This window comes from Mustela nigripes, chromosome 1 (assembly GCF_022355385.1).
Source record: "Mustela nigripes isolate SB6536 chromosome 1, MUSNIG.SB6536, whole genome shotgun sequence".
Lineage (NCBI taxonomy): Eukaryota > Metazoa > Chordata > Mammalia > Carnivora > Mustelidae > Mustela > Mustela nigripes.
The window spans coordinates 85,424,362-85,438,231 of NC_081557.1; the positions used below are offsets into that span (position 1 = coordinate 85,424,362).

At 37.5% G+C, this 13,870-nt stretch overlaps 1 protein-coding gene across 2 annotated transcripts; it reads right to left on the bottom strand.

Moving 5' to 3' along the window:
* Positions 1-920: 920 nt before the first annotated feature.
* On the bottom strand, positions 921-13,848 carry SPA17 (sperm autoantigenic protein 17). 2 transcript variants are annotated; one of them, XM_059414640.1, is made up of 5 exons: positions 13,752-13,845; positions 12,469-12,649; positions 6,613-6,683; positions 4,449-4,535; positions 921-1,251 (listed from the first exon to the last, which is right to left on the bottom strand). In XM_059414640.1, the coding sequence occupies exons 2-5, from the start codon at positions 12,620-12,622 to the stop codon at positions 1,117-1,119; spliced, it is 447 nt and encodes a 148-aa protein (XP_059270623.1). In that variant the 5' UTR covers positions 12,623-12,649; positions 13,752-13,845; the 3' UTR covers positions 921-1,116. The 2 variants fall into 2 exon arrangements, with proteins under 2 accessions (XP_059270623.1, XP_059270633.1); XM_059414650.1 differs by lacking the exon at positions 4,449-4,535 and having other exon boundaries at positions 13,752-13,848.
* Positions 13,849-13,870: the final 22 nt, after the last annotated feature.

A 13,870-nucleotide genomic window follows, 5' to 3' on the forward strand; every position in this document is an offset into this window, starting at 1 on the left:
GGTGTCGTCCTAGAACCAAAGCTCGGGACACCCAGTGTGTACAGACAGGAGTCCGAACCAGCCAGGACGTTACCATGTGTCGCATCATTGCAGTAGAAGGTAACAGCATTGGTTAAACAAGACTCCACCTCCTCTCTCTTTTGTTTTGGGAAGGGAACTGCATCTTTTGGTCTAAGTCATGAACCTCACAGTGTCTTAAGATATTCAAGGATGAGAAGGTCTAAAAAAGGAGAGACTAAACTTTCTAAAAGGGGGCTTGAATGATTCACTGAAAAAAAAAAAAAAAAGACGTAAGGCCTCTGAGTTTATGACACAGGTATTTACCATTTCATGCTTTGGGGAAAACTTGGGAAGTTCTAGTATTTATGGGAGAGTGTTTATGATGTTATGATGGCTTCTGTTTTTGTTTTTGTTTTTGTTTTTTTGCAAATATGTATTTGTCTTATTCTGTGAGGTTCTGGGTAGCAAGATAATACAAAAGTGTGTTAGCGGCATGGGTGTAGGAACAGATATTCCCTAGCAAATCCCAGCACACGTTTTGGGCTCAATACATTTTTCAATAAATGACTGCATGTCTGCCGGCAGGACCAATGAAAACATATGGATGAAACTTACAGGGAGGCAGATTTTGGATTCAGCTTATCTTTTTAATAATTTGAGTTACCCATAAATTAAATGGGACTATGCGGGAAAGGCAATAAAATTCTCTATTACTGGGAGTGAAACAGAAGCAGAAAGACCATTTTTCAGGGAGGTGATAGAGGATTTATTTATTAGATACTGGTTAGACCACATAAGCACCGAGAGTCCTAAAAACTCAGATATGCCAGTTCTAAGACTTTAAATCCAGGGGTCTTCATACAGAAACTTGGGAGAAATATAAATAAGACTCATGAACTCTGAGAAATCTTTAAGAGGCATGTGTTCAATGGCATGTTTATTAAACAAACGCTCATGACAGATTTTCATAACAGCAACAAATGTTATTTCACTACATCAAATCTCCCTTCCTAAGAAAAAAAACAACAATCACAGCGAGGTTGATGGATCTGGATGGTTTGCTCATGTGTGTTTTTTTTTTTCCCCCTGGGGAGCGGGGGAGTAAAACCAGTCTTCTCACTCGTTTTCTTCTCTTTTCTCTTCTTGAGCCTCACCTGATTTCATTTTCTTCACCTCCTCTCTGGCTAAGTATCCCCGGAAGGCTGCTTGAATTTTGAGAGCAGCGTTCTCTCTTTCTTCTTCAGAAGTTTCCTTCATGGAAAGGAGAACAAGTAAGAGACTTCTTAAATATCCAAATTAAAAAAAATTAACATATAATGTATTATTAGCCCCCGGGGTACAGGTCTGTGAATCGCCAGGTTTACACACTTAACAGCACTCACCATAGCACATACCCTCCCCAATGTCCATAATTAAATATCCAATATTTTGATGCCATAAAAATAAGTGCAGAAATGTAATCAATATAGGGATGTAACAGTCGAGATCTGTTGCTTCCTAAGGGAATTTTATATACTGTCATGTTGTGCATGTTCCAAATGATGAGTGCCAAAATAGCAGGCATTTTGTTTTCTCATTCTTTAATATGCCTCTGCAATAAATGATCAGTGCCAACTTCCCCCCTCAAAATAGCTCCTATTTAACAGTTTCCTAAGCAATGACATTTTTTTTTTGGAAAATAAGTAAGAATCCTTGAAGCATGGTAAAAACGTCAAGAATAGTAAATGTGCTGTTTCAAAATAATGATCACATGAAATTAATTTCTTAATTTTTCAATGATTAGCTAATCAGAATCATACATGTAAAGTGGACTACCAAAGAAATCCTTTTAGTCCAATAATGTCAGTTTTAAGGTGGTTGGCTGAACTTCTGCATATAGTTTTTGTTTTTGTTTTGTTTTTTAAAATTTAGGTATAGGGGTGCCTGGGTTGCTCAGTCCCTTGAGCACAAGGCTCTTGATTTCGGTTCAGGTCCTGATCTCAAGGTCCTGGGATCGAGCCCTGTATTGGGCATCATGCTCATCAAGGAGTCTGCCTGTCTCTGTCTTTCTCTGTCTCCCTGCTCTCTCCTCTCAAGTAAACAAATAAATAAACAAAACCTTTCAAAAAAGAAATTTAGGTATTATTTACCTAAATTATAATAAGTGAGACACACAGATCTTAAGTGTCTAATTCAAAAGATATATAGTTTTTTAAAAATTATTTATTTATTTATTTGTCAGAGAGAGAGAGAGAGAGAGAGAGAGAGAGAGAGTACACAGCAGGGGTGGGGTGGGGCAGCAGGCAGAGGCAGAGGGAGAAGCAGGCTTCCCATGGAGCAAGTAGCCCCATATGGGAATCAATCCCAGGGCCCCAGGAACATGACCCAAGCCAAAGGCAGATGCTTAACCGACTGAGCCACCTAGGTGTCCAATATTTAGTTTTAGTTTTTTTTTAAGATTTTATTTATTTGGCAAACAGAGATCACAAGTAGGCAGAGATAGAAGGAGAAGCAGGCTCTATGCTGAGTAGAGAGCCGGATGCAGGGCTCGATCCCAGAATCCTGGGATCATGACCTGAGCCGAAGGCAGAGGCTGTAACCCACTGAGCCACCCAGGTGCCCCCGATACATAGTTTTTAATATATAGTTTTAAATTATAACAGTGATACATATACACTCAAAAACTTAAACATCAGGGAGCCTGGGTAGCTCAGTGGGTTAAGCCTCTGCCTTCGGCTCAGGTCATGATCCCAGGGTCCTGGGCTTAAGCCCCATGTCTGGCTCTCTACTCCGCAGGAGACTGCTTCTCCCTCTCCTTGCCACTCCCCCTGTTTGTACTCTCTCTCTCTCTGTCAAATAAACAAAATCTTAAGAAGTAAATAAATAAAAACTTAAATGTCACTCATATTGGAAGTTCTCTCCCCCTTTCCAAATCTACTCCTAAGATGTAACCATTACCATGGGTTGAGTATATACAACTTTCAAAAATTTCTCTATATAAAAAGTATTTATATGGGTATATACATGGCTTTTTATTTTAAAAATGAGATAATACTAACTATAGTGTTCCCAATGACTTTTTCCTCATAACTATATATCTTGGTTCTCTTCTCTTTATTATTATTCAGTATGTAACTGCCCATTCTTCTTCTTTTTTAATGATACCATTGTATTACATGTACTAATGCAACTTGATTTATTTACTCAGTCTCCTGTTGACAGACCTTCAGGTTGTTTACACCCCTCACCCTATTAAAAAAACAATGAGGCAAATGTAGATCTCAAACTTCTAAATGCAAACAGAATGGTATTAAATCCTTTGAGATGATGCCCCAGTAGGAGCAAATGAATTATAATGAAGCTGGAAATCAATAGGATCTCAACTCAAAGTCATGAAATGCTGGTTAAAGTCAACTACTAAAGATGTAAGGAAATGACTCCCTTTCTTCCCTGACCTCCCATTGCATCGTATGGCAATGCTAGGCTGACTGGGTTGTGTAGATACAATTCTGGAATAATTTATAAAGGTTATAGGGAAAAGTTAAGCCTCCAACAGGGGAGGAGGTAAGGTATTCCTTGAAGAGGATGTCTACTTTGGGTGTCAGTTAATGGGTGACTAATGGGGACATTAGAACATGAAAAGGAACTCAGAAGTTTGGCCTTCAGCACTGTAGAGAGTGAGTTCTTTCTTACTAGGTTTGGTTCTCTAGCATCTGGGCTGTGAAGAGTATAGATAGTGATATGCTGGTAAATGCTTAGATATAGACTCTCCAGAAAAAATGTCTGATTTGCAATATTGGCCATGATCTTCATACTCCTACCATGGCTGATTTCAAGCTACCAAGCAGACATTGCTGATCATGGGTTGTATAGAGAGAGATGTGCACAATTGTCTCTTGAGAGCTGGATGTAGCACACTCCTGGGCATAGGTGTCTTTGAAGGTGGGCCCTACTCAAGTCTTTATTGCTTAGAGGTAGGCTGCTCATCAGGAAGTCATTTTGTAGACAACAGTACATGGAAGGTGAATAAGACCCATTGTGTAAAGCCATTCTGTTTGGTGGTATGTGATTCTCTGGGTTTCCTTTTGTTATCTCTGAACCTTTGTCACTGTGTGGTGGTGAGAGCATCAATTAGTGAAAAATTCTCAAAGTGGAAAGTGAATCTGAAGGATGAAGAGTGAGGCAGTGAGTTCTGTCTGTTTTTCCCTTTGGGGAGATTTCCCCACTCATTGAATTCTTGGAAAAAACAAAGATTTAATTTTTAAGGGGAAGAAGGAGTTTTCCTTTACGATAGGCATAGCTAAAAATGATCCACCAGTTAGTTTATCACTGATGCCAGTTATCTAGAAAGCAAAATCATAATTTTAGCAATATGGGTAACAGACTGGATTCCTATTTGGAGTATAATTTTAAATTGAGTGATATGATTCTTTGTAGGAATCTAATAGTATATGGAAAACATAACTTACTAAGACTTTGACTGGTGTCTCGTCCTCTTTCACAGATGTGCTAGACTTTTCTTTTTCAGACTCACAACTCTCAGGTGATTCATGTTCCTGGAGGAGGGGTGACAGGACCAAATAGTCAATCCAAAATAGTAAAGTGTTGGATCAAACCTCTTAAAGTCATTAAATACTGCTGTTATTGAGAAGTAGTAGGAATTAAATATATACTGATTTTTTAAAAAAGGAAAGTAGGTTGGAAAAAAAGAAATACATGAAAATTTTCAAAGGAATATGACCAAATGGTGGATTGGTGAATCAGTGAAAAATGCAGATTTTTTGCTTTTGGAATGTGTGTAATATTATTTCATATGAAAAACAAACTATTGTCTTATACTAAAAGGTGTTAAGATGCTGTAATGAATCTTGAACAAAGTATAAAAAAGAAGTGCTGTTAGTTTTTAAAATAAGAGCAAAATATATGCTACTATGTCCCATAGTGTGAGTCAAGTTTTGATGGTGTTCCCCAGTAGATTTGGGGAATTTGGAGAAAGTCAAGTTGACTTTTTAATGGAGTCTGTAGATTCAAAACCATGTCCAAGAGTTAAGTTCTGCTTGGGGAACAATTTAAGTAAAAAAAGGGAAATCAGCTCTGCCTATTTTGACATGGTTGTTGAAATATTCCACCAAAATATTAGAGGCATTGCTAATTTACAGCTTATGGGAAGAGTTTCTTTAATCTATAAAACAGAAATTTGAAGACATATAAGCTAATTAGTAAAGTCTTTAGAATTCAAAAGAGATGAAAAAAACACCTTGAAATTGCCATGTGACACAAAGATTTAAAACTTTCTGACATTATTCCTTTGATTGAAATAAAACATGAACACAGAGAATCTTGTTAAATGACTAGATGGAAACAAACTCAACACCCCCATATCTGGCAGGCACAAATGGATGGAACTTTACTTTTGAACTCATGGAATAAGTGACAGGTATTTCCCCAGGAAATTCCCCAAATCTACTGGGGAACACAATCAAAACTTGAACTTGGCTAATTCCCTTTAATTCTAATATCTGATGGAGCTTTGTGGCTAACGTAATATCTGAGTTGTCAGGAAGAGTGCTTCTCAGACTTGAATGTACCTACAAATTACTTTGGGGGAGCCTGTTAAAGTTCAGCTTCCAACTTGCAGATCTGGAGTAGGGCCTGAGACAAAATTTCCATCAAGTTACCAGTTAGATGATGGCAGTGATGCAGGGTTGTACACAGCTTTTCTCAACCAGTGTTCCTCTTCTGGACCACAGAACACAGAAAGTTTTGAGTGATTCGTCTTGTAATTCTCTCAAGGATGGTATATAATTAGAGCCATTCGAGGAAAAAAGGAGGGACACCAATGCCTTACATGCAGTGAGTGCCTTTGGCTTAGGCAAAATATTATTATTTTATTTTATTTTTTAAAGATTTTATTCCTTTATTTGACAGAGAGACACAGCAAGAGAGGAAACACAAGCAGGGGGAGTGGGGGAGAGGGAGAAGCAGGCTTCCCGCTGAGCAGGGAGCCTGATGCAGGGCAGGCAGCCCGATGTGGGGCAGGGAGCCCTATTCAGGACTCTATCAAAGGACCCTGGGATCATGACCTGAACCACCCAGGTGCCCTAGGGCTTAATTATTTTGAGGAACCTTGGCTGAAAAAGGCTGATTCTGAGAATGCTGCTAAAGAGAAGGTAGGTTCAGTCTCTGAACAGATTAGCTTTGTAGAAAAAACTCTCCCATTATGAATTTAAATTATAATCAGTCTTTTGTAAGATGTCAATGATGATGAAACAACGGGATGAATGGTGTTTTATGAAATGCCATTCATGAATTCAACAAAAGTTTATTGAAGATCTGCTATTGCTAAGCATTGTGATACCCAATACAATTTGAAGAATAAATGAGTAATTACTCTGTAACTTTCAAGTTCATTCTTCCTGTTGATCACCTTTCCATTTCCGCTAAGTATCTGTCCAAGATTCAAATAATTTAGAAAAAAATTTCTCATCAGAAAGAACAGCACAATTAAAAAGGTTTAATAAGATATTTGTTTGCCTTTCATGATGTTCATGATTCTGGGAAGACTGCAATATTCTCTGTTTTGGAGACAGGGAGAAGAAGATAACCAAATCCACGAGTTTCCTGGGTCCATACCTTGAAAGCATGGTTGTTATAGAAGCGGTCATCTACCTTAGTCCCCCATTCTGCTGGGTCAAAGTTGGTTTCTAAATAACAAAAATATTATAATTTTGGACTTATTTTGAGTTCATTAAAGTAAATCCAGAATAGTAACACAAAACAAGTTTTCTTTTTTAAACCACAGGTTCTTTACTGCCAGTTGAAAATATTATTATGTATATAACCTAACATTGTAAACATAACCAGTGATCACAGAATAAATGATGATGAATTAAACATTAGATGAGCCCTTGGGGATATTTAGAAAGGCACTTAAAAAAAACATAATTTCTGCTTTATAGAATTTATAATATGGGAGAGAACAAATGCCAATACTTAAATACAAATACAGAAACTCATAAACATGTATCAGTAAACACAAGAAAATGTATAAAAATAAATGCTAAATAGCAAGGAAGTTTGGAAAAGTGAAGAATGGGAGAGGTTATTAAAAATGAGGCACATTATATAGTTAGTAGACATAGACAGGCTATATTTATATTCAAGCAGAATTTTCCTTTAACTTTTTATTATAAACAATTTCAAACTTAGAAAGTAGAAAGAAATAATACAGCAGAATCTCATGTGCACATTATTCACATTCAACAATTATAAACTCATGATTTATCTTATTTTATCTGTAATTTCACTCAATTGACCTCTCTTTCGTCTGATTATTTTCAAGCCTGTTCCAGGCACCCTATTGTTTTATCTGCAAATATTTATTTTAAACCCATAATACTATTATCACGTCTAAAAATACTAACAATAATGCCTTAATATCAGCTATCCAAATTTTCCCTATTGTCTAATATATTTTTGGCTTTTTTCTTTTTATTGTTGATTTGTTCAAATCAAAACCCAAACATTAGGCACACACAGTATTTTGTTATGCCTTTCCCATCTCTTAATTGAACGAGATTTTCACCTATCTCTCAGCCCACATTTTTTCCCTGCAATGTTTTTGTTGAGGAAATTGGATCATTTTTCCTTTGGAGTTTTCCACAGTTCAGATATTTCTCATTCCACTCCTGTGATGACTTTTAACAAGTTCCTTTGCTTTTGAATTTCCTGTAGCTGATTCAGGATTTGTTTATTTACGTATTTATTTATTTATTTGGAAAGCATACTTTATAGATAGCGTAGTGTAATATAATATCTGGTTGTATCTCTTTTTATAATCTTTAAAAGCCAATTGATGATGATTGCTTAGATCATTTCTTTAGGGGTTGCAAAATGGCAATGTTCTTATTTGATCATGACTTCTTTATTTCTGGAGTAATCAGTAAAGAAAAACTTACCCATAGCAATTATTTGGTTACCCTGACATACAGTTCATCAATAAAAGGCATTTTAAAGTTTTGATTATTTCCCCTTATCAACCAGTTTACAGAATAATCAGTTGGTTCCTTAGGGTCCTCTTAAGGAGGTTTTCTTTGTTTGTTTGTTTTGATCATTATGAACAAATGAATATTTAAGAAATTGGATCAACTTCAATCCCTTGCATTTATTCTTCTTCTTGATGCTCTAATTGTCCAGAGTTGGCTGGTAGGAGCTCATTCAGGTGTTCAGATGCTCCTGAGTGCTTTGGAAACAACTCTAGTAATCTTTGACAGTTTCCTTCTTTTCTGGTATGACTAGATGTTCAGGTTCAGCTTGCATATTTCCTCACCAATTCACAGAATTAGGTAGTTCTCTAAGAAACCTTGGTTCCTGGGAAATGGTAGCTAAAGGCCACAGTCTAGAAGCTAAGTGCTCACCAGTACTGGGTTAATTATTGTTTTGTGGCCTTTTAAAAAATGCATACAGTTAGAAAACATTTTTTCATTTTTACAGAGAAAACATGTCATTGAAGTCACACTGATATTTTTCTGTTCAAATTTAGGATTATTAACTTCCTTCATTTTTATGTTTGTCATTTTTCTTATGGTAAAAATCTTAGTCCTAATAACATTGGATAGTGACTTATTTGCTATGTCCCACAGTGTATAAGAACTATAATTATACTATAACTTTAATTAAACTATGATATTATTAACAATGATTACTGAAAACAATTCAAGACTATCTAATGTCATTTTGTTTTTAGGCTATCTCCACTGAGGGATGTATAGTCAAATTACTGTGTTATAAAGTCACTTGAAAAAAAAAAAGAATTAATTCTTTTCTGTGTGGTTATATCTACCCAGTCAATACTAGCTAGGTTTGTTTGTTTCATTTTGCTTCTGAACTTTAGAGATTCAACAATTTAAAAAATTTATTTCCACTTTAAATTATGTTAAACATTTATGATTTTCAGTTCAAAATATATTCAGAGAAGTCTAGTTTTTTTTTTTTTTCTCAAGATTTATTTGACAGAGAGAGACCTAGTGAGGGAGGGAACACAAGCAGCGGGGGTGGGAGAGGGAGAAGCAGGCTTCCTGTGGAGCAAGGAGCTTGATGGGGGGCTCCCGCTGAGCAGGGAGCCTGATAGTGGCTCAATCCCAGGACCCTGGGATCATGACCTGAGCTGAAGGCAGACACTTAACATACAGTTAATGTATATGTTAACTGTGACGGAGCCACGCAGGCGCCCCTAAACATACTTTTTCCTATGTTACTTTTTTCACCTAATGTATCCTGAAGATCACTCCATGGCAACATATAGAGATCGTCCTCACGATCTCTATATGTTTGTTTTACAGTTGTATATAATTCCACTCTGTGGATGTCCTCTAGTTTATACAACAAATCCCCTATGATGGATATTTGGCTTGTTCCCCTCAAAGAATGATGCCATGAAATGGGGAGAATTTGAATTTCTATGTCAAATTCTCTCTCTAGGTGTTCTATCATTTTGTGTCTCCTCCAGCAATGTATATGACTGCCTATTTCCTTTCCAGTCCTGCCTGGAATAAATTGGCAAACTTTGGCTTTTTGCCAGTCTGATGGGAGTGGTCCCCACTGTAGTTTTGATTTTCAGCTTCTGTTGCTATGGGTTAGTTTTAGTATGTTCTCATATGTTAAGGGCCATTTGCATTTTTTGTGTGTTTGCTCATATCTCTAGACCATTCTTTTATATAAGGTTTATTAGTTTTTTCTTCAGTATTTCTTTAACGATTTTATTTATTTATTTGACAGACAGAGATCACAAGTAGGCTGAGAGGCAGGCAGAGAGAAAGGAGGAAGCAGGCTCCCTACTGAGCAGAGAGCCCAAGGCGGGGCTCCATCCCAGGACCCTGAGATCATGACCTGAGCCGAAAGCAGAGCCTTTAACCCACTGAGCCACCCAGGCGCCCCTAGTTTTTTCTTCGGTATTTTTACAAACCTTTAGTTATTAAGTTTATTAACCTTTTGTGATATAAATTACAAAGTTTTCCTCAGTTTGTCATTTGTAGTTTCATTTTTCTTATGGTGATTTTGTCATGGAAAAGCTTGCTTTTATGTAGTCAATCCTATTAGTCTTTTTCCCTAATTGCTTTTGAATTTTTAAGCAATTATTGATAGCAATTAGCTAGCAAATTTTTTTCCTCTCTTATATTACAGAGAAATTCATCCACGTTTCCTTCTAGTATTTGTATGGTTTCATTAAAAAATAATTTATTTATTAATTTTTTTTTTTAAAGATTTTTTTTATTTTTATTTATTTGACAGAACACAAGTAGGCAGAGAGGCAGGCAGAGAGAGAGGAGGAAGCAGGCTCCCTGCTGAGCAGAGAGCCCGATGCGGGACTCGATCCCAGGACCCTGGGATCATGACCTGAGCCGAAGGCAGTGGCTTAACCCACTGAGCCACCCAGGCGCCCTAAAAAATAATTTAAATCTTCGGTCAATTTGGAATTTACCCTCGTGTATGTTGCAAGGAACAGATCTAATTTTATCTTTTTCCATCTTTATCTCAACATAGTCTACCTTATAAAAAGTCTACCTTCTCCCTAGTGATCTCAGATACCACTTATATCAAATGCTGATAGTTTTCTGTCAGAAAAAAATCAAAATTAAGACTAATAATTACCTATGAAGATTGCTGGCAAGGGAATTCTTGCATCGTGTGAGGGACTGGGCTAGAGGACTTTTTCTTCCCTTTTGGAGAGACTACATTCTGATAGATGTATCATTTGGATAATTTGCTTTTAGTTTGCATAAATGGAAATGGGTATGGTGCTTTAAATTTTTTTAAATAGTTTTGTCTAATTCTTATTAGAGACTAGTAAGCTGAGACCATTAATCTGAATCACAAATTTCTTTAATTATCATGATCAGTAACAATGACTCAAATGTTTTTGTAATGGGACATTTCTGAGATCTAAAATTAAATAAATGACTAAAGACTTTTTAATCATGAATTTGTAAAATTAATGTTATAATAACAAAATTAAATTAATGCTCATTAGAATTCACCTCTTACCCTAAAAGATTTTTCTTAATAGCTTTTTAGAGGCACATAAGTTTCAAATTGTGCAACAGATATTCACAATGGAAAAGACCAACAACGTTCAGGAGTTTGGCAGAGATTCTAAGCTCTGCCAGGGTTCAGCAAAGAAGACAAGATGGCGGAGCTGTGCAGTGTGTATGGGAGTTGCCTGAATTCAAAACTTGTGGGAGGGGGCGCCTGGGTGGCTCAATGGGTTAAGCCTCTGCCTTCAGCTCAGGTCATGGTCTCAGGGTCCTGGGATTGAGCTCCTCAACGGGCTCTCTGCTCAGCAGGGAGCCTGCTTCCCCCTCTCTCTGTGCCTGCCTCTCTGCCTACTTGTGATCTCTCTCTTATCAAATAAAAAAATATAAAATCTTTTTTAAAAAAGTTAAAAAAAAAACTTGTGGAAGGTTTCCTTCTTCTGGAAAATGATTTCAAATCAAATGCTTACTTACTTGTAGTTATTTCTTGTCACCTTTACCACTCTGTTGGAATACTGCAGTCAACAGTAATGATGGAAACAGCTTATACGAAGTGGTTGTTCTAGTCAAAAAGGGTTTTTTTTAATGGTAATATATAGCTGTAATAATTCCCATTTTGACTACTGGATCAGGTCTTGATAGTTATGAACCTTCAAGAATTGGAATTTGGACATTTTATTTCTGGAAATGAAGAAAAACTGCTTTGGCTCTCAGCCAAAGAATCACTGTGAGTATGAATCTGGGCAGGACAGGACCTTGGGAGAATAGAGAAAGGATATAAATCACCTTCCCAAGCTGGAATTTCATTTTCTAATTTTTAAGTAGGCTCCACATCCAGTGTAGAACCCAATGTGGGGCATGAGTTCATGACCCCAAAATCAAGACTTGAGCCAAAATCAAGCTTAACTGACTGAGCCACCAAGCACTTCTGGAATTTCACTTTAAAAGTAGTGTTTCTCTGTGACTTTTTGCAGACTAGTTTCATATACCCCAGCAAATACCAATCTATTTAAGGAGCATGGAATTATTATTATTATTATTTAACAATACTTATAATACTTTCAAGTAAGAAGAGTCACCATGTAAAGAAAACTACAAACTTTCTCCCCAGGAGGACGAGACAGTCAACTGCCTGGCATGCACTGAAACAGACTTGTTGGAAAATCGAGAGCTAGACTGGATGACCTCTTGAGGTTTCCTTCCACCCAGTGTGTCCATGAAGAATACAATGAAGAAGGTCTGTGTAACCAACTGGTAATTTTCAATAATGTGAAATAACTTGATTTATGAGATCTTGTCATAAAGCCATATGTTTTCAATAGCAAAAACTGTTATTTGAAGCTACCTGCCTCGTAAAAACTTTCTAAGGAATGAGGACTTAAGCCAGTTTCACCATAACCAAATACTTAGTCTCTTACTTTAAAAAAAAAAAAAAAAAGCCTATTTAAAAAAAGCTTACTCTCTCGTTTCTCTAGAAGATTTTCAAAGTATGCTGCTGCAAAAGCTGGTATATTTTCTGGTTGCTCCCTCAGAATCTCGCGTGTCAGCCCTTCAAGCAGATTTCCAAATCCTTGTGGAATTCGGTAGTGGGTGTTGGAGAATGGAATCGACATCTCCTTGGAAGGAACTGCCTATTGTACCTAGAGATTCATTAGAGAGTATTCTCTTTAAATTTGTCTGATTTTACTTATATAATCACAATTATGACAATAAATTATTCCTGAGCTCCCAATTTTCTGGACTTCAATTCTTTCCCCCCAACACAACTCCAGTCCATCACTTCTTCGAGTTTTGAACTCTCCATCATTAATTAGAATATTACAAAAACAGACTCATTTACTAGGCCAAGTCATCTTTTTAAATTACAAAAATTACAGATTTTTTCACAACGTTAAGTACTTTTTCTCTCTGTCCCTCTTGTCTTTAAAAGGTGAGGGTAATTTCTGCTATCCCACAGGAACTTAGAGAGAAGCATGTTAAAAATTCATCATAAATCGCTGTTTGGGGTCAAAAATTTTTAAAAAATTGAATTAAGAACTAACCTTGGTTCTAGAAATTATTCTAATTCGTTGAATGAAGAAGTTTAACACTTAAGGTCTTGCCCTTTGTTTCCACTTCTGAAGCATGACTTAAAATGCCCCAGAGTACCTACATACTCTGAAAGGGGCAGCAGGGTCAGAGGGGGGCGGAGGCAAGGTCACGATTTTGCAGTCGGAAGAGTCCATGATTTGGGGATTCTTGTGTTTTCTGGTTTGGTTTTGACCAGGTCTTATCTCCCTGTCTTGGAATACAAGGACTGGATTAAGGACAGCTGCCAAGCAGCGGGTTGGGCTGCTGAGTATGCAAACGACACTCAGGGACCTGACCTTTTTGTGAAGGTGCCCATTTTTGGACAAATCCGCAAGCCGGAGTCGGGGTCTGGGTGAGGGACTAGAAGGTTTGATGAGGCCCAAAGTGCGGAGGACGTTTTTCTGTTTTTGAGGGAACAGGAGATGAGGCACTGAATCATTGTCGGGTTGTGAGAAGGACAGCTAACACCCTGAACCACTGTGGGGAGTGGAGGGCGGCCGGAAGGGGGACACGTCGAGGATCTGGGATTTCAGACTCTCGCCGAACCGGCTGCCTTGGCGCCCACTCTGCCTTCGCGATCCCGCAATGTGTCTGGGATCGGAGAGAATGCGAGAGGCGAAGGGAAAAGGCGAGGTGTCGGATTTGGAGAGGAAGTGGGGTAAACCGCCTCACCTCTTCGTTCTCTCAGAGCTGGTGCCGATGGTTCCGGTTGTTATTTCTCGTTGCTGGGTAACCGTTTTTTTTTTTTTTTTTAATTCAAGTACGGCGGCCGGGAAGGGGTGAGGCATGGT

Excerpts from the sequence above, each read along its gene's own strand:
- SPA17 (XM_059414640.1), bottom strand. The coding sequence starts at position 12,622 with ATGTCGATTCCATTCTCCAACACCCACTACCGAATTCCACAAGGATTT. Across the intron at positions 6,684-12,468 it reads TCTTCTAGAGAAACGAGAGA|AAACCAACTTTGACCCAGCA; the intron begins GTAAGCTTTTTT and ends TTTGTTATTTAG. Across the intron at positions 1,252-4,448 it reads AGACACCAGTCAAAGTCTTA|GAAACTTCTGAAGAAGAAAG; the intron begins GTAAGTTATGTT and ends CTTTCCATGAAG.